Raw genomic sequence first — 21,828 nt, 5'->3', positions numbered from 1 at the left:
CCCTAAATATTCACCTTATCTCTTCCTCCCACTGAGTCTTGATGAAGTGGTGCCCTAATGCGCTATGGAATGAGTGTTATGAACGGCAAAGCTTGTTATAAAACAGTTGCACCCTGGGATAAGTATTCTAGTTACACCCGTTGATTTCTAAGAAGCAATGCCAGATAGCAAAAAAAAAAAAAGTTACAAAGCAATGCTTGTGTCAACTTTAGAATGAGCATGGCTGCACCTGTTCTGTACCAGCCTGCTACCGGCCCTGCAGAAAAGGCAGGGACAACCCCTTTTACAAGAAGGCAAGAGGCTGGAATTACGCCTGCCAAATTTATTGCTACAAAAACAAATAGAACAAGACACGAACCAAGAAACAGGAGCTTTTCAAGTGGTTGCCTTCAGCAAACCAGCCCTCCCACGCATTCCCCCTTAAATACAGTTCAGGGCGTGGCTTCTCTCTGCCTCCTTCCGAGGTGCCCCATTGCCTTCCTCTGTTTACTCCTGATTGACTGCCTCCTGCGTCGGGCGTCCTTGAACAGGGCCAGCTGTGGGTCATCTTCATCCACGCTGTCAGACTCACACAGCTGGGTCTGCGTCGTGACCAGGTGAGAGGGGCCTGGCTGAGGGCTCTCATCAAGCTGTCCAACCCCCTCCGCAAGCTCTTCAACACCCCCCTCCTCCTCCTCCTCTGAGTCGTCCGACCCAACTGCCGAACCCACAGGCTGACCCTGAATCACAACAGCACCCACCTTTTTCCTTCTCATTCCTAGTTGCCACATAGCACGGAGGGAGGGGGTTTGCCAGGTGTTGCACTAGACCAGGGGTAGCCAATCTTGGTTCTTTTATGACTCGTGGACTTCAACTCCCAGAATTCCTGAGCCAGCATGGCTCAGCTTGGAAACTCTCCCTTTCCCCTCAGCATGCACTAGACAAAACAGACTTTCTTGGACTTTCTCCCATGGGAACCAATGTCATCGGCTGCTCCCGAGACTGTGGGCTGGGCATTTCATGAAAACAAGCTGAGTAGGGAAATGTAGTTGCTTGCATAGCTTTGGGGGTGGGATTTCTTAACTTTGTATTGGGGGATTGTTGTGCATCTCTTCAGACTTGGTTTCACTTTTGAAGTACCGATACTCTGTATCAATAAGCATGTTCTTTGAGGAATTTGCAAGCCTCAAAGCTCTGCTTTATTTGTCTCTGTCGATCGGAACCTTGACAGCTTGCAGGAAGTGCAGCTGTTGACAGCAAATATATGAGTGGAGATGAAGAAACTTTTAAGCATTAAAATTGAAACCACCCTTTTTGCTAGTGCCTTCAGTGCAAAGGAGAGAGCTTTCCTTTGCTTTATGAAGCCTTTCTCCGTATCTTCCTTTCTTAATTGAAAGTCGAGAGTCACCTTGTAGGTGTCTTAAAAATGTAATAATCCAACATGCAAGCAAATAAACCTTTAGAGTTTAAAAACTAGTAATAGTGAAAGGGACCTTGGTGCTCTCTGAGCTTGGTTATTTTCTTGCAGACAATGCTTTTCATTACCCAAACTAGGTAATATCATCAGTGCTAATCTAGTCTAGCACTGATGATGTCACCTAGTTTGGGTAATGTAACATCTGCAAGAAAACAACCAAGCTGAGAGAACACCAAGGGCCCCTCACTTCAACCCTGAGCTACAAATATTCTAGAGTAGAGTAGAGTAGAGTAGAATAGAATAGAATAGAATAGAATAGAATAGAATAGAATAGAATAGAATAGAATAGAATAGAATAGAATAGAATAGAATAGAATAGAATAGAATAGAATAGAATAGAATTATTGGAAGGGACCTTGGAGGTCTTCTAGTCCAACCGCCTGCTCAGGCAGGAAACCCTACATCATTTTCAGACAAATGGTTGTCTCTTCTTAATATCTGTTCTTAAAAACTTCCAGAGTTGGAGCATTCACAACTTCTGGAGGCAAGTTGTTCCATTGATTAATTGTTCTAACTGTCAGGAAATTTCTTCTTAGTTCTAGGTTGCTTCTCTTCTTAATTAGTTTCTATCCAATGCTTCTTGTCCTACCCACATGTGATTTGGAGAATAGCTTGGTGGTAGTTATAGTACTTAAAATGGAGATATTAAGCGGTCAGAAAGTCTTGAGTTGTCATAATCACGGAGGGCAATGGAAGTCAATGTTTATCGGTGATAATTACGGAACATAAATGAAATGTATTGTTATGCCTGTGAAACTAAGAGAATGAAAGAGTGTACTAAACCTGAAGGAATAGAACAACAGTGTTGGAAGGGATCTTGTAGGTCTTGAACAATTCAACCTGCATCCTCACATCCAAGCATGTTTTCATCAACTCCATATTCCAGACAAGGAATAATGGATGGAAAATGATCAAGGAGAGATTCAACGTGGAAATATGGAGAAATTTCCTGACAGTGAGAAAAATCAACCAATGGAACAGACTACCCTCAGATGTTGATGGTTCTTCATCACTGGAGGCTTTCAAAAAGAGACTGGACTGCCATCTGCCAGAAATGGCATAGGGTCCCCTGCTTGAGTAGGGGGTTGGACTAGATGACCTACAAGATCCCTTCCGACACAGTCTCTACACTCATTAAATAATTCTCATCACCTCTCTTAACCAAAATACTTTTTGTTTTTTGTTTTTGTTTACACACACACACACACACACACACACACACACAAACAAAAAACAAAAAAGCATTTTGGTTAAGAAAGGGGATGAGAGTTATTTAATGAGTGTAGATACAGCGACTGTGTCTAATGACTACATACAATCGTTACTGCTCTCCTCTACCAAAGGAAAGGTTGCAAGGAGGAATATAACCTCTAATGGGATTTTCCCATGTATTTTACCAGGAAATATAGATAGGGTAGCCTTGAAAAGTAAGTGCCCTCCTAACCATACCCAAGAACTCTGAATTTGTTGACAATGTCCATTTTGCTCTCTGAGTTCATGGTGACCTAACCCTAACCCTAAGTGGAATTTTCCTCCAATGGGATTTTCCCATGTGTTTTACCATGAAACATAGATAGGGCAGGCTAGAAAAGTGAGTGTCCTCCTAACCATACCCAAGTATTCCAAGTTTGTTGGCAATGTCCATTTTGCTCTATGAATTCATGGTGCCCTCCTAACCATACCCCACCAGGGGGGTTTAGGTTGTTAATTAGGCTGCATAAGATTTCTACTGAAAGGAAATAAGATGTGAAAATGAAAAAAAATGGAAAATGAAATGCAACTTTGTGCCAGCAGATTTTCCATATTGGATTTTCATCAGGTAATTGAGAAATATATAATTTTTGTACCATTGTTGATACAGAGCAATCTTTAAGATGTGTGGATCTCAACTCCCAGAATTCTGAGAGTTGATGTCCCACTCATCTCCAAATTGCTGAGGTTGAGAAACACCAATGTAGAGAAAGAGTGTGAAAAAGTGTAACATCTTAAATTATGGAATACCTCATGTGAATAGGGTGTTGAAGATGTGCTGCTAAATGCAATGACATTGGATGATAGAAATAAAGTTTGTGCAAGAATAATTTGATAGGATGTTAAGTGTGTATAGTGTCCCCTTTGTCATTTAATGTCTTTTTGAAGAAAAATCTTGACTCTGTTCGTGGCACAGGTATGTCACTTGGGGGACATGAAAGTGTATATTTCGGTATGGAGATGAAGTTAGGTTGCTGGCTGAAAACCTGAATGATTTTCAATAAATGATGCCAGGAAATGGATCTGAAAATTAATGCATCGAAGACGAAGGTATTTGCTACCAGCAACAAGATGTTTCTGTTTGAAAAGGAAAATGGAATACACAATTTCAAGCAAAACATAAATAGTGAAAAGCTGGAGCAAATAGATGGATGTGCGTGCCTTGCTAGAATGCTTATAATGCTGGAAAAAGAAATACTTACAGTAGATATTCAGAGGCTGGTAGAAAGTGTATAGTTGGTATGTGGTCAGCTGCATAAATATTTGTTCCATTATAGAAAAGTGGCTGGTTGGAGAAGTTATAAAGAAGGGACAACTGGAAATACAGTGAAAAGCAATCAGAACAGGATGCTTCAAAAGTGTGTTGTCGAATGACAAAAGCAATTGTTATGAATGAATATTGAAGCAGGTAGAGGCAGTTTGTTTAAGAGGGAGGAAGAAGGAAGATGGAATTGCAAAACAACTATATGAAAAAAGGATGAAGAGAGAGGAAGAGGAAGAGAAGTCATGCTTATATGGTGTTGATGAGATCTTGATAAACAGTGAGTCTATCAGGATCTGATTTACCAGGATTTAAAGAACAAAAGGCAATATATGCTTTCATTATGCAAGACAAAATAATAATTTGCAATGATAGCATAGTACAGAAAGGCACAGGGAATGCCATTTCTATAACTCTAGTTCATTATTTTATCCTGGTGGCGCAGTGGTTAAGTGCAGTACTGCAGGCAAACTCTGCCCACAGCCTGAAGTTCAATCCTGATGGGGTTCAAGGTTGGCTCAGCTTTCTATCCTCCCAAGGTTGATAAAAATGAGGACCCAGACTGTTGGGATCGATATGCTGACATTTCTAAATTGCTTAGAGAGTGCTGTAAAGCACTGTGGAGTAGTATATAAGTCTAGTTGCTGTTGCTATTATCTCCTCTTTTCTCCTGGTTTAAATTTATTTAAATACCTCCTCCTCCTCCTCTTCCTCTTCCTCCCCCTTCTCCTCCTCCTTCTTTCTACATACTTTTAAGAAGACCAAATAGAAATAGAGTGGATGGGACACATGTTGGAGACAAGTTATATTCTTTGTAATTATAAATGTCTTTTCTGAACATCTTTCCAACTTGTTGAAGGACCTACTAATATTTCCTATGGGATTACAAATTCTCACTTTTAAAAAGAGGGACAGCTTCCACTATCCTCATTGAGTTTGGATGCAACATCTAGAGCCATGTCCAAAGTATATGTTAACCAGGAAATGGATCAAGCTTCATTCCTGGGATCAACTCTCAGGACGAATGTAAACAGGAATGCAAATATATTATTTTTGTTCAATATTTCTTGACAGTCTCTCATTAATCTTCCCGAAATTAAACATTTGTACAAAATGCTGCTTAATATTCCAGTAAAGCTTAAAGTTTCATGGACCACATGTGATAACATTTATTTTAGAAGGTTGTGTCAGCAGAAAGGACTATTTTAACAGCCAACCAAGAATCCTGCTTTGTGCTAATGGAAACCTGGCTGAGCCAAAGCAAGGCAGCTGCATTTATGACACAGTTCATTACTAAAAGAATAATTTCAATCTAGACCAGAACAGCCAGATATCTCTCTAATCATGCAGTGTCTATCAGCCAAACATTGCAATATTATATTCCACCATATAGATTAAACTGAATGCAACAAGTATTGAATATGTTTTATCTGGGAAGTCATTGTTTTGTTCTTTCTATGTTTTCATTTACTTTTTAGAAAATGGCTTTTGATTCATTATGCTTAAATATCACACAAGCATATAAGATACATCTGTTTCTTATACAGAATCCTATTAAGGTAGGAAGGAACTTGATTCCAACTCTTAAATGGAATCCCTCGACTATACCGTGAACATTCCTGGAAATCTGAATTCCATTTTGGGGGCAATTTATTACATCCAGTTACACTCTGCTCTCAGGGAGTATAACACTTCCGTTCAGATTGGATTTAGTTTATTTTAGTCTGGACAAGGATTAAAAGGAAATTGAGAAATCATTTATACAAATTCTTGTCCACTTTCTACCCAATGTACTGTACAAGGGCAATTTGGAAATAAACCTCTGTTTGGTTGTCAAAGACAGACACTCGCAGATGCAGAAATTTTATTATACACATTAGAAAACTACAACATTACATTACTCTTCGACATAATTGCCATTCAAATTGAGGCACTTGTCATAGCATCTTACAAAGTTTGAAATTCTTTAGCAGTAGACACTCCGTGCCAAATCTGGACTATGGAGGGAGAGGTTATCAAACACATCCCAACGGAACTGCTTCAAAAGTTCTTGAAGTGTGCAGGGGACCATTACCATGGACTAACACCACACCGGAAGTGGTGGCCATAGAAAATCCCGCCAAATGTGAAGATGCCAAAGGAGTACTGCTGGTGTAGTTCATGGAGCGTGGTTCAACCATCAATTCAGACGTCTACTGTGAAACGTTACGAAAACTCAGACGAGCCATCCATAACAAGCATCGGGGCCTGCTGACTTCCTGTGTGTTCACAATAATGCTTGCCCGCACACTGCTACATGCACTCAAGAACTTTTGAAGCAGTTCCATTGGGATAGCTTTGATATTTTAGCCCAGATTTGGTGCCGAGCGACTACTACTAAGGAAATTCAAACCTTGTAAGATATTGTGACAAGTGCCTCAATTTGAATGGTGATTGTGTCAAAAAGTAATGCGATGTTGTAGTTTTCTAATGTGTATAATAAATGTTCTGTATCTGGAAGTGTCTGTCATTGATAACCAAACGGAGGTTTATTTCCGAATTGCCCTCGTATGAAACAAAGTGCCTATTTTCAGCTATGCTGAATAATGACTCAAATCAGAAGGTTATGGAATAAGAGGACTGATATTAAAATTAAACAGTAAAGGTACTCCAAATGTAAATTTTCTCATACTTTTACTAGCCAAAAAAATATTTGGCTAGATGTCTTAATACATAGATGTCTTTATGTGGGAATTCTAACATTACTATACTATAAAGCGGGAAAATTTCCGATAGTATATTGGGTTGAACTTCTTCTGAAATTTGCTATACACAACAGCTTGAATCATTTGGCAATTTATTTTTCTACCAGATGTTGTAATATTTATGCCTGATTTATATAACAGCTGGTCCTGAAGTTACCTGTTTCCATCTGCCAAATTGTTTTCATTCTCAAACCAATCTGTTAACTTTTCATTTCATTCAGACATTTGTCTGGCATAGATTTGTTACACATATTTATTCAACTAAGAGTCTCTCAATAGTCAATGAACTAGCCATTATACAATGATTTCATAATCACACCATCTTAAAATACATGCTTAATAGCTTCTGCAACACAAAAAACATAAGGGAAGTTTTGAAATGTTATCACAATGCGTGGGTAGTAGCCAGTTCAATCCTTTTACTAATAATATTCCTTTAAACATCGAAAGCTCGTTGTACCTTCTTTATCTGCTTTCAAGAATTAGAAGAACAAATGTGTGAAAAAGGAAAACCAGCTGTTTCATTAAAAGCTTGATTTGCTTTTATGCCCTGATAATATCCTGCATCGTATCAGAACTTCTTTAGCTTGATATAACTCTGAGCCCCCCTCTGTAACTTCTGTGCATTCTACATATTTTGGGATTTCATGCTGGGACTTGCACTCGACTTAGAAGCACCGAGGTGATTCCAGGTTGAAAGGATTAGCCGGTGACTTAACCGTTACCTTGGGGATGCTTGACTGGGGTCTTCTTTCATGTCTACAGCAGGAGCTGGAGCAAAGGATGATAGCTCAACCCCTGTTCTGTCCCAGCCTATGTACGCCCTTGTTACTTCACAAAGTCAACCCTTCTTTTAACAGTAGACTGGAAAAATAAACCCTTTTTATTTGAGTTACAGACCTGATAATTGTCCCAGAAAAACAAAAGCAACAGAATACTTTTCCAATGGAGACCTTGTCCAAAAGCAAAACGGAGCACGAGTCAAACAGGAAATAACTCACAGACAAAATAAACAGACCATCATCTCTTGACACAGAAGTTCTTTGCAAATGGTTGCCTCCAGCAACCAGCCTTGCCCACACATTCCCTTTTTGTTATGCAGCCCCCACGGTGTGGCTTTTCACTTCTTTCTCCTTCTTCCCTGGAGTTGCCCCATTGCCTCCCTCTGTCCTACTTGTATGACCTGTCTGCGTTACTGGGTGTCTCTGAAGTCTTCCAGCTGTGGTTCCTCCAAGTCCGACTCAGCTTCCCAGCACAGCTGGCTCTCAGCTTGATCACAAGTGGAAGAACCAGCCTCTTCATTAGTTTGTAAGTCCTGCAGCTCATCAGAGCCTCCCTCTGACTCTGATGGCTCTCCAGGCCCCTCCTCCTCCTCCTCCTCCTCTGATTCCCCAGACTCAACTACCGGGATCACAGGCTGGCACAGAATCACAACAACCCCCTCCCATGATAGCTCTTGGGTCTCAAACATGGGCTTGCTAACCTCCTGCCTAGCATCCCAACCATTCAAGCCATTATGCATCTGTGCTGTGATGATATTAGGGCTTTCTTATTGCTGGATATTTATGTGCAAGCTTCATAGCTTGCACATAGCTTCATAGCTTCTGTGCATCATCTATAACTTTAGATTTCATGCTTTGATGCATATCAGGACTTGCTTACCACTGGATATCTGTGAGCAAGCTTCACAGCTTCTGTACATTCTACCTATCTTTAAATTTCATGCTGTGACGATAAGGCATATCAGCGCTTCCTTACCATGGTGTAACTGTGAGCCACCTTCATAAGCTCTGTGCATCCTTGAGCATCTGCAAAGGCCCGGATTCCCAAACAGTTGGATGGATGTAAAAGCTTCATGAGGAAATGACAACACACTTCAACTACTTGAGGGAGTTGAAGAAGACACGCTGCTGCCAGGAGGTTTTCAATTGTATCTTCCTTAAGTTCCAAACAACCTGGATAAAAGATTAGGAAACACAATCAGTTTGTGACCCATACATTTGTACATAACTTAGAGCCAGGTATTAATATCACAAAATATGTAAAGAAATTCTCAGCCGTTATGACGGCAGAGGAAACTCAATTTTATGTGTGGTGGTAGTTGGAATGCAAGGCTACTTCTGCTGACTGCCAACTGCCAACAGTTTGACAGTTCGATCCTGACCAGCTCAAGGTTGACTCAGCCCTCCATCCTTCCGAGCTTGTTAAAATGAGGACCCAGATTGTTGGGGGAGCAATATGCTGACTCTGTAAACTGCTTAGAGAAAGCTGTGAAAGCACTGTGAAATGGTATATAAGTCTAAGTGCTATTGCTATTGCAGACTAACTCTGCTCACAGCCAGGAATTTGATCCTGACTAAAAGTTGACTCAGCCTTCCATCCTTTCGAAATCAGTAAAAAGAGGGCCCAGTTTGTCGGGGACATTATGCTGACTCTGTAAACTGCTTGAGAGGGCTGTAAAGCACTGTGAAGCAATATGCAAGTCTAAGTGCTATTGCTATTTTGATTTGGGGAAAAAATAACACTGTTTTTGCTTTCTCTGTATGCTTCACTGGGTTCTCCTTTCTCAAGTATCAATAGACAATCCACAGCAGTTCAGAAAAATCTGGCATAAAATATTACCCCATGACATTTGTATTGCACTATTAAACAAATTAAATATTTGAAGTTTGGAAAGACATGTTCCTCCGAGATCTGCACTGCAATATTTTCTTTCCCTCATGGGGTGAAACTAAGAGAAAACTGGGAACAACTGTACCTGTGTTCTAATGTTCACTTTTTAGAAGTTTTAATTAAGGGATTGAAAAGCATATAGTTCACAAATCATTTTGCAATCTTCAACTTTACAATCTAGCTGAAAGATACCAATAAATCAGATTAGGGTGTTGCTCTTTGTTCACATTCAATGCATTTAGCTTCCTTAGTTGGAATGATAAAAATTGATAGGGAAATATAACTATAGATAAAGTGGGGGAAAAAAACTGTATACAAACTAATCAATGTACATCCTCAGCAGGATGCTAATCGGTTTCAGACAAACAACTTAACAGAGCAAAATATGAGTGTATATTCTAGCTCTTTGTACAAGATGGCATGTCCAAGTTTAATTTTTAAACTTGCATCTATCCCTTTTCAAAATAATAGTCCTCACGTAACCATACCATAGGCTGTCATGCGAAATGTTTAATGCATGTAAGCCATGCAGAGTCACCTGTAGATGAAATGGATGGCATCTCACCTGATTTGTTGGATAACAAACAAAAATAAAATAACCGTCCCTCGTCTAAAAGGAGAAATTTCCTGACAGTGAGAACAATTAATGGCTTGCCTTCAGAGGTTGTGAGTGCTTCATCTCTGAAGGCATTTAAGAAGAGACTGGATAATCACTGGTCTGAAATGGTCCCTTCCAACTCTTTTATTTTATGTTCTATGTCCTCCTCCTCCTCTTCCTCCTCCTCCTCCTCTTCCTCACCTCCAAAAGTTGTGGGTGCTCCAAGAAGAAGAGGCTGGACAGCCACTTGTCTGAAATAGTATAGAGTCTCCTGCTCAAGCAGGAGTTTGGAATAGAAGACCTCCAAGGTCCCTTCCAACTCTTTTATTTTATATTCTATCTCCTCCTCCTCCTCCTCCTCCTCACCTCCAAAAGTTGTGGTTGCTCCAAGAAGAAGAGGATGGACAGCCACTTGTCTGAAATAGTATAGGGTCTCCTGCTCAAACAGGAAGTTGGACTAGAACAGGGGTCCCCAACCTCCACGCCACAATCCACTACCAGGCAGTGAGCTGTTCAGAACCAGGCTACATGAAGTGCAAGTGAGCACCTGCGCATACATCACTATTTGCACGAGCATCACGTGAGCGCACAGACATGCACTATGTTTGTGAAAGCAGTGGGCATGCATACCCACCGCTTGCACAAATGGAGCTCTGTGCATGCATGTGCGCACTTGCCCACCACTGGCACAGAACTATTCCCTCTTCCCCCCCCCCCCGCCCTCCGCCAGTCCACAAAGCTGGAAAGGTTGTGGAACTCTGAACTAGAAGACCTCCAAGGTCCTTTTCCAACTCTGTTATTCTAGGTTCTGAAACATGCACTTCTTTTTTGGGGGGAAAGAGAGGGAATTAATTCAGAGTCTCAGGAATAAGCAACCTTGGCTCTTTTATGACTCGTGGACTTCAACTCCCAGAATTCCAGAGCCAGCATGGGGAAACTATGGTCCCTTCATGACTTGTGGACTTCAACTCCTAGAATTCCTGAGCCAGCATGGCTGGCTCAGGAATTCTGGGAGTTGAAGTCTACGAGTCATAAAAGAACCAAGGTTGCCTAGCCCTGGCCTAGACAGACACATCCTTTAATTTCCACTCATCTTGGTTTGTGGCATGTTTCAGCTAGTCAGCAATGAGTAAAATCCCAACTATCCCTGCTCACTTGGGGTAAGTCCAGTCACGCTCAGAATATCTTACTGTATAAGGGCCAAAAATAAAAATGACCATGAAAACAAACTTGTTTTGTTTAATATTCCCTCCCCTCGAATTCATCATTGTCCTCCATACAATTCCATTTTCCTTCCCCTTCTCCCCAGCTTTCAATCTGATACGCATTAAGACTTTACTGGTTCAATTAGTCTAAGCCTAAAAAAAAATGTATGATGACTAAAGAGGCGTTTTGTGTGGTAGACAGGGCTTTTTTTCTCATAGAACGCTCAGAACGCAGTTCCGGCACCTTTTTTGGATGGAACCTTATAGGGTAGGCAAGGCGGGTTGTATGACATGTGTGAGTTCCGGCACCTTTTTCTTTTACAAAAAAAAGCACTGGTGGTAGAGAACTGGGTTATACAGAACTGCTTTGCTATTTCCATCTTCTTTTAACGTCTGGCCTTCCAGTCATGTCAACTGTCCTCTGTTAACTTGGTTCTGTTTTGCTCAGATTCCAAACTCAGATGAGGACAGCCAGCTCCTGTGATTAAATTTGCTACATTTCCAAGAAATCAACCTCAATGGATTAGAACAGACAGAAGTGAAATGTAACCAGTGTTAAGCTAGTCTCATTGAATTTGGGTGGATTTAAATCATAACCAACTTAAACCTCCCGATTCACAATATACTAATATATATACTTGTAAGTATTATTAGTTTGGATATAGCTCAAAATCAATAAGTGAGAACGAGATGTTAAATCCCAAGGCTTCCAAGTTTGAAGCAGGAATTGATTAAAGTGGGAATGCGAAAAATGCATTAAGTAAGGTGAGACAATTTATTGGGCATAATATGAAAATAAAGGCCACTGAGTACTTGCAGATGTTAATAAATTTGCTTCAATTTTTGTCTATCTCCGAGTAAACATTTTAATTTAATCTGGTCACCAAAGCATAAATTGAGTTTATAAACAGAGTGATAAATATTTCAGATGTTTGCCTCTTATTTAAAACTAATCAAGTAGGGTAATTTTAGGATAAATTGGCCACAGGGAGAAAAAAATAAAGCTGCAAGATTTAAAACCATTATGATATTCCAGGCCTTAAAGGCCAATTGCTAACTGAGATAACACTTGATATTGATGCTGCAACATCCATCATATTAATTTTAATATTTCAGTTTAGAACAACATCCAACCTCAGAGAAGACAGAAGTAGAAGACATTCTATTTATACTGTAAGCATCTGAGGGGAAAAAAAAACAAATATTTTTCATATAGCAGAGAAAAAAAAGTAAAGGCAAATTACTCTCACTTCATAAAAGTCCCAAAGGTGCTTTTTTTGAAAGGCAACTGGTCTTTATTTTTCTTTAAAGCTTCCTCAGTTCTGACTGAATGGTGGAGGGAGGAAGGAAGGATTTATATTCCTTGCAGACAGCTGGTCATCTGCATTCTTTCAGAGAGTTTTTGGGTCACCTCAATAGTGCAAATGGGTGTGGAACCTTTTGGAACGGCTGAATGGACTGTGTGGTAAAGAGGAGACTGCACTATTCAGGTGATCCTGAGGGCACCGATAAACCTCCAAGTGGCCTCAACGATTCCCAAAAAGAGTGCTAATGACCAGATGACTGCAAGGAATATAAATCCTTCTATCTTCCACTATTCATTCAGAACTGAAGAAGCTTCTTGGATGGGAAGCAAAATGTCTTCAAGGAAAATCAAAGTCCACTTGCCTTTGGCTTGGATGACTGAGAATCTCCACAGACATTCAGTTGATAATAATGAATGCAGTTTGGGATGTCAGAGTAATGCCAAAGCCAATATTAAACATCAAGTGTGGAGAAGCCTAATGTAATTTTGGGATCCCTTTCTAACATGACATCATCTTGGGCAATCAATCAATCAATCAATCAATCTTTATATGACAGTCACAGACCAGCACAAAAAAACTACAACTAAACATTAAAAGCAGAACTGAACAGTATTGAATAGAACAAGGCACAGTAATATATTAAAATTGATGGTGAAATTATCAATAAGTGAACACGGTCTGCCTAATTTTACAAACATTATAGCAAAATCTAGCTAGGTTCAGAGAAACTGTATCGTATTGATCTGATAAGAATAGTTTTACATAAGGGAGATTGGAATTTCTGGGATATTTAATCAGGTCAGGTGTTATAAAGTGGGTCTGTGAGTCTCTATAGAGCAGGGGTGTCAAACTCAATTTCATTGAGGGCCGCATCAGAATTGCGGTTGCCCTCAGGGGGCCGGGTGGGTGTGGCCTACTGGGTGGGCGTGGCCTACTGGGTGGGCGTGGCCAGCTCTACATCCTTCGCATCAAGGGTGCCTATGGGGGTCTGGGCAGGAGTGGGACAGATCTGAGGGTCTCTGGCAGAAGGGGGGTCTCTGGGCCAGGGCCAAGGCAGTGGGGGCCGTTCCCTCCCTGTTTCCAGGATGGCTTCGTGGGCCACATGAAACCACTTCGCGGGCCAGATCTGGCCCCCGGCCTTGTGTTTGACATGTCTGCTACAGAGGGCACAATACAACAGGATATCAGCTGTAGTTTCAATGGTGCCTTGCCCACAAGGAGCACAGTCTCAGTTCATGTAGAACTTTTTCTATCAGCCTTCCAGAACTGCTGTGGGCATCAACTTGAACAAGATCTGGCCATGCTTTATTTAAAAGGTATGGCATCAATGGAGTAGTGTCTATATGTGCTAGTTGAAGCCAGGAGATCTAGGCTGTGTCCTTGGCCACAGAAGCCCGCTGGGTGACTTTGGGGCTGTCTCTCTCTCAGCCTAATTTACTTCAAAGGGTTGGATGTGGGCAGAACTTAGGAAGACCTGTGTGCACCATCTTGAACTCCTCAAATCAAATCAAATCAGTATAAAATCAGAATTTTATCCTACTTTTCAGTAGGATAAATAAATACCAATTTCCCATGATGTGCACAATGATGAATTCCAACACAACCGTTAGTTGGGTACCAAATTGGGGAAGACCAGAAGATAAGCCATCCATCTCTGAGTCACCCTACCCTTCAAGACTTTAACTTTTAAATTGGCTTCCTTATCCCTTAAGCATGGGGAAAAAATTGATCTTTGCTCTACTCAAGTGAATACAATGAATGTCTATAGAAGTTTTTAAAAATACAGGTATGCAACAAGCTCCATTATGTTCCATTGCACAATATTAAAGACAATATTAAACCTGGATTATTTTGCAATATAATTACCACCAGCTAATAGAACATGAGGGACGCGGTGGCTCAGTGGGTTAGGACGCTGAGTTTGTCGATCAGAAGGTCGGCAGTTTGGCGGGTCGAATCCCGAGTGCCGCGTAACAGAGTTAGCACCTGTTACTCGTCCCAGCTTCTGCCAACCTAGCAGTTCGAAAGCACGTAAAAATGCAAGTAGAAAAATAGGGACCACTACGGTGGGAAGGTAACAGCGTTCCGTGCGCCTTTGGTGTCTAGTCATGCCGGCCACATGACCACGGAGACGTCCTCAGACAAGCGCTGGCTCTTCGGCTTTGGAACGGAGATGAGCACTGGCCCCTAGAGTCGGAAACGACTAGCACGCATGTGCGGGGGAACCTTTACCTTTACCTTTTTAATAGAACATGAAACAAAGAAACCAGTCAGCCTAGCATACTGTTTGCATCAGGTTGTCTTCCATATTACCTTTGCATATCTCACCATTTGTAGTGGGATATTAGTGGGCACTGTCCCCATTCATAAATTTACAAAGTGCTGGTAGCCATTTTGATCTAAGCCAAGCTCTAAAATAACAGGTAGGTCTGTATTTAAAGCCAATTGAGTCTTAAAACTACAGAGTTTTCTTTCACACAAAGAATAGCTTGTAATAAGATGCCCGAATTGGAAAATTGGCAAGGAAGAATGAACAGCTTCATCCATCTGCAAGTCCTATCTGAGAGCCCATATTTTGCTTATGAATATAGGATTTTTCCACTGCTTAATTATTTAACAAAACAATTCAATTTTCTCCGAGTCCCTTCCTCTGACATAAAGCAGGGGTGGCTGGCAGTTACTAGCCACCGTAAACTGATTTATCAGCCTATTCTGAGCCAGTGATTTGTATCACTTTACTGCCTTTATTTCTGAAATGGGTGACATAAAATATCTGTCAACAGCTGAAATAGCAACAGCAATTAAAGGTCCTGAGGCTAGCACATACTCTACTCTTTCTCTACAAGTATGTTTCTGGACAATAACAGACTTTAATGAAGGGATGAGATGTGGATTTTGAGAGATGGGTTAGTACGCACAACTCACATCGAAACAGGTAGTCCTTGACTTACACAGTTCATTTAATGACCATTCAAAGTTACAATGGTACTGAAAAAAATGACTTATGATCATTTTTTGTACTTACGGTAGTGGCCAAAATTGTGGAAACCTTTTGGGAAAAGTGTACAGTAGAAATGCCACCTTTGGTTAAATTTCCACCATTTTTTCTTCTAATGTCTTTATAGCTGTAGCCTTATTCACTTAATAATACTATTTTACATTGCTTTGCACCATTACATCAACTCTTTGCACCATTACTTTAATTTTATTACATTTTGCAAGCTCACTAAATGAAAGAACACACAAAATAACCCCCAACCAACTTGATAGTGATCACATAACACACTGACAAATGTCCTCCTCTCAGCTTTAATACATGACCTCAATAACTGAATCTCACTGTGATCTGATTGGCTCTTTGCCAAAACAAGATGATACCTGATTGGCTCTCTAAACACTTGTGCTCATTGGCTACAATCAGATGAAGGAAAGCTATCGACCTAAGCAAGTTGTGCCTCCTTTTTCTGGTTATTTGGCTATAACTTTTCATAGAATACAGGACAGATAATTGAACAAACTTTGTTGCATTACATTCTTGATTAAATTATCTTTCCATTGATATATAATTTTATGGTACTACTCCCCCCACCAAAAAAGTGATGTTGTTAGCCATCAAACCTCAGAAATACACTTTTCCCAAAAGGTTTCCATAATTTTGGCCACTACGGTACAGTTGTTGTAGCATTCCTCATGGTCAGCTGATCAAAATTTGAATGCTTGGCAACTGGCATGTATTTATGACAGTTGCAGTGTCCCAGAGTCATGTGATCACTTTTTGCGACCGTCTGACAAGAAAAGTCAATGGGGAAGCCAGATTCCCTTAACATTTGTATCATTAACAACAGCAGGGATACACTTAAGAACGGTGGCAAGCAAAGTCACAAAAGGGGGCGAAACTCTAGGAGATTAACCAATTGATAACAGAAGAAGAAATTCTCATAGCAATTAAGGAACTGAAGGTGGATAAGGCGCCAGGCACGGATGGTCTCACTGCGGCTTATTACAAAAATTTACAACTGGAGTTGATAAAGCCGTTAAAGGAACTGTTCCAGACAATTCAGAGAGGGGGAAAGGTGCCTCCGTCTTGGAGAACTGCTTTTATCTCTTTGATTCCGAAGGAAGATCAAGATGCTACTCATGTTAAAAACTACAGACCGATATCACTTTTAAACACAGACTACAAGATATTTGCCAAGGTGTTAGCTAATAGACTGATGAGGGTTCTGCAACAGGTGATTCATGGGGATCAAACTGGGTTTATTAGTGGTAGACAAATGAAAAATAATGTGAGGCATATAGTTGATGTGGTGGAGTTTTTGGAAAGGAACAACCAGATCCCTGCGGCGCTAATCTTTTTAGATGCGGAAAAAGCCTTTGATCAATTGAATTGGCAATTTTTGATGAAAGTTTTAGATAAAATGAATTTTGGGGATAAATTTTTGCAACCAATTAGGGCATTATATCAAAAACAAACTGCCCGAATTATAGTTAATAATACCCTGACTGAAGTATGTAATATTGAGAAGGGCACAAGACAAGGATGTCCGTTATCACCTTTATTATTTGTTTTAACATTGGAAATATTATTGGTAAAAATACGGAATTCGGAAAGAATTAAGGGTATACAAATTAGAGATCAGGATTATAGACTGAGAGCGTTTGCAGATGATCTGGTTGTTATGGTGACCCAGCCAGAAAAATCTGTTGCGGACCTTATGGAGATAATAATGCAATATGGGAAGGTTTCTGGATTTAAAGTTAATGCACAAAAAACTAAAATTTTGGTCAAAAATATGACAGTATCGCAAAAGGCCCTTTTAGAAGGATTAACTGGATTTGAGATTGTTAAAAGGGTCAAATACTTGGGGGTGTTTTTGTCACCCTCTAATACAAAGTTATATAAAAATAACTATGAAAAGTTATGGGGAAAAATTCAAAAAGAATTGGAGAGCTGGGAAAAATTGCAATTGTCTTTGTTGGGAAGAATTGCAGCAGTGAAAATGAATGTCCTGCCTAAATTCTTATTTTTATTTCAAATGATACCGGTCCTTAAAAAAGATTCTAATTTGGAAGAATGGCAACGGGGTATCAGTAAATTTGTTTGGGCAGGGAAAAGACCACGAGTTAAATTTAAGATCATGCAGGATACTCGTGAAAGAGGTGGTCTTAAAATGCCTAATCTTAAATTATATTATGAAGCTGCTGTGTTATCAGGAATAAGTGATTGGATTAATTTGTCACAAGAGAGATTATTAAATCTTGAGGGCCATGACTTGTTATTTGGCTGGCATGCATATTTGTTGTATGATAAGAAGGTAGATAATGTGTTTAAAGTGCATATTTTAAGACAGGCATTGTTGAGAGTTTGGAAGAAGTATAGACATAAGTTAGATTACAAGATTCCGTTGTGGGCAATTCCAAAACACGCAATAGAAAATATAAATGTTGGCTTCAAACATGATGTGACTACGTATAAGGAGATCTTAAGTTTGGAAAGAAATGTCTGGTGTTTGAAGCCGTACAACCTCTTGCGAGATGAGAAGATTGTTCAAACTTGGTTTCAATATACTCAGTTACGGGCCAGGTGGAAAGAAGATCAGAAAATTGGTTTTGCAATGACTGATGTAAATCTGATAAAGCAAATCAGAAATCAGGGTCCAGCACATATCAAACGGATATATCTTGCACTGATAGAAATTGATTCAGAAACAGAACTTGTTAAAGATTGTATGATAAAATGGGCCCAGAATATTCAAGAAGTTATTACAATGGACATGTGGGAAAAGATCTGGGTGAGGAACGTAAAATTCACACAAGCTCAAAACTTAAGAGAGAACTTTTATAAAATGTTTTATAGATGGCACTTAGATCCCAAAAAGCTTGCAAGTATGTATCTGAACTTTCAGCCAAAATGTTGGAGGTGTGGTGGCGAAGATGCAACATATTTTCATATTTGGTGGACCTGTAAAAAGGTTAAGGCTTTTTGGATAAAAATTTGGTGGAATATGCAGAAGATCTTCAAGCAAAGGATAAAGTTTTGTCCGCAATTGTTTTTGTTGGGCATAATTACAGATGCTACTGTTGTGGACACTAAGTTGATGCTGAACTTAATTACAGCAGCAAGACTCTTAATAGGTCAATATTGGAAGAAGGAGGAACTGCCGACTATAGAAGAATGGACTCTAAAGGTTTCTGACCTGGCGGAAATGGCAAAGATTTCGGCTTACTTGAAAGATCATTCGCAAGAACGTTATATTATGGAGTGGAAAAAATGGATTGATTATATCCAGAACAAATATGGGACTAAAAAGTTTCATTTAGCATTTGAATAAGTCTTCCTTTCCTTTTTCTTTTCTTTTTCTTTTTATATGTACTATTAATATTGTTAGTAGTTATCTTATATGAGCTAGAGAGTGATAGAGTTAATAGTTTATTGTTGTTAGCATATGGATGTTTATCATTGTTCTTTGTTTTTATACCTTGTACTTAGCTCTGGGAAGTCGGGGGGGAGGGGGGTATGGGGGGAGGGATAGGGAGGGTTAGGTTGGGGTGGGGGGAGGGGGGATTGTTAAAGATAAAATGTACTGTAAAACCTTTTAATAAAAAGAAAACAAAAGGGGGCAAAACTCTGTCTTGCTTAGCAACAGACATTCGGGACTCAGTTGTGTCTGCACAGACATACTGTACAAGGAGGAAAATTAATAAAAGCACAGGAAGAGTGGAAGCTCAATGCAAATATCTCATTAAAACGGACTAAAGTAATTATTATAACCGGGAAAGGATGACGCAGGTATGAAGCGGAAACACCTCTGATTTGGTCTAGCTTGCCAAAGGTAAAATCTTAAAAATATTGCCTCGCAAGTATCCTTCAGCTCAACGCGGCAATCTTTCTTTCACATACAGTACTTGTGTGGAGATTCTCAGTCATCCAGGACTTCTTTGGTTGTCCCAAAGGTGCTTTTTCAAGAGGCAGCTGGACTTTCTTGTTCTTCTTTGGTGATATTTCGCTTCAAAACTGAACAGCCCTTTCTCAATAGAGGGAAAGAGAGACAACTTCATCTGTCTCCTGTCTACAACCCGGTCCTTTCAGCAGTTCCAAGAAGGCTCCGCACCCATTTGCCTCCACTCATGTGATCCTGAGGGCACAGATTAAGCCAACAAATGGCCTCAACGGCTCTCTAAAAGAAGGCAAATGACCAGGAATATAAATCCTTCCATTCCCCACCATCCAGTCAATGCTGAAGAAGCTTCTTGGATCAGAAGCGAAATGTCTTCAAAGAAAAACAAGGAAGTCCAGTTGCCTCTGGAAAAAACACCTTTGGGACGTACAGTACTTGCGTGCTAAAGGAATCAGAGAAACTGCAGCAAATCATTTACATTATTGTACTAAAAATGTAGGTAGGAAAAAAATAATCAGAAATTACTTCTATGCAAACTTTTTCCTTCTATTATTCGCATGCAACTTCTAGGTATTTCTATCCGTCACTGGAGTTGGAATGTTTGCTTACATTTCGCAAATACTCTGTCTTATGCATACTGTATATAAATTGCATCCACCTAATTCAGTCCTGCACACACCCTTACTATTGTGTAAAAAACGCAGGCACTCTGTGTACAGATTGATACATGATTTTGCTTTCCAATGCTTGTCATCAGAACTAGTAAATAAATCAGATGGAAGCATTTCTAATAATGGAACCACCATGCTTTTGGATAAATACAGGTGGATTTTTTCCCCCATTTGTAAGCTTTAGAGTTCTTCATCTCAGATAATGGAGATACTGTTGTTACAGCTCCAGGTCAACTGTTTTGATTAAAAACAAAACATATGACAAGAGTGTTGAATATCAGTATTAAGTGTCTGTCCATATATAAATAAATAAAACCTCTTGTAAATCTTGAATCTATTTAATTGATAAGATCTATCTTACAAAAGCTGGATCCACTTCTGTCATAGTGTGGTGTAAATCAGTGTACTGTTCTACAAAGCTACCACTATACTTTTCAACTATTCTCAAATGACTTGAGGAAACTTTGTCCTCCTGTTAAAATAGAATAGAATGGAATGGAATGGAATGGAATGGAATGGAATGGAATAGAATAGAATAGAATAGAATAGAATAGAATAGAATAGAATAGAATAGAATAGAATAGAATAGAATAGAATAGAATAGAATAGAATAGAATAGAATAGAATAGAATAGAATAGAATAGAATAGAATAGAAACTTGGAGGTCATCTAGTCCAACCCCTTGCTCAGACAGGAAACCCTATACCATTTCAGACAAATGGCTGTCCAGTCTCTTCTTAAAAACTTCCAGTGTTGGAACATTCACAGCTTCTGGAGGCAAGTTGTTCCACTGGTTAATTGTGCAAAGGCCCCCCTGGTCAAGGCCGTTAGATGATCTTCCAAATCAAGCCGTGAATCCAGGAGGACACCCAAGTTGCGAGCCCTTTCTGAGGGGGGCAATTTGATGTTGTGTACTGGTGTATCTCGGATTTACAGGGGATAATAGCTTTACACAATTTAAAACTGAAAATTGCCATAGACACATAATACAGCAACAGTAAGAGGATTCTTGAAAGAAAGATTTGTTTTGTTTTAATGACTGCATAGATGGCTAGAAGATACCTGGGCTTACATTTCTGAAGAAATATGGTTACTGTTGTGTACTGGGGTCATTGAGGCATTGAAGAGGCGAAAGTGGAAAGTAACGGTTTGTTGATTCAGTTAACACAGAAGCGGCTCTAACAGCCGCTTCACATCTATTTATACAGACCGCTGATAGGCGGCAGCCAATGAAATTAAAGCAAACTTTCCCGCTCAAAACACAAGCTGGCAAAGTAAGAAACAGACAGTTAAGGATTTGAATGAATACAACAGTTAACAGTTTTGTATTTCTATTTATATGCCCTGTTCACTGCCCTGAGTCCTCCGGGAGAAGGGCGGTATATAAATTTAATAAATAATAATAATAAATAATAATAACTATTTATAATGGCCCTTATGAATTTGCCTTAATACATAACATTTACTTCCAAAGAAGGAGTTAAAAAAAAACAGAACTAAAATCAAGAATAAACTACAAAGGCATATTGTCTTTGCAATGTGTCCTTAGGTCCTGAACTAAGATTGATTTTCTGTTGTTGAAAAAGTTTAGAACCATCCTGCTTTTGGCCTGATGTGGGGAAAAAAGAGAGAGACTTATGAATGATTCTATTCCTTTCGAAAACTAAAAAAAAAAGGCAAACCTGCATTATTATTATTTTTTGCATCCCTAGAGATATTGAAATTATGTGAAACTTTCTCATTTCAGCAATTAAAACATTCTG

At 39.6% G+C, this 21,828-nt stretch overlaps 1 protein-coding gene across 1 annotated transcript in view; it reads right to left on the bottom strand.

The window, feature by feature from the left end:
* Nucleotides 1–21,828, bottom strand: part of KLHL1 (kelch like family member 1) — a gene marked incomplete at its 5' end in the record, with an annotated part of 133,482 nt that overhangs the window by 67,983 nt on the left and 43,671 nt on the right. The window contains one exon of the mRNA XM_083362569.1: nucleotides 8,471–8,667. Coding sequence (XP_083218695.1) covers nucleotides 8,471–8,667 — 197 coding nt within the window. The remainder of the gene's footprint in view (nucleotides 1–8,470; nucleotides 8,668–21,828) is intronic.

The sequence above is a fragment of the Vipera ursinii genome (assembly GCF_947247035.1).
Source record: "Vipera ursinii genome assembly, chromosome: 4".
Classification (NCBI taxonomy): domain Eukaryota; kingdom Metazoa; phylum Chordata; class Lepidosauria; order Squamata; family Viperidae; genus Vipera; species Vipera ursinii.
The sequence above is the reverse complement of the archived record's forward strand: the minus strand, read 5'-3'. Positions and strand labels throughout refer to the sequence as shown.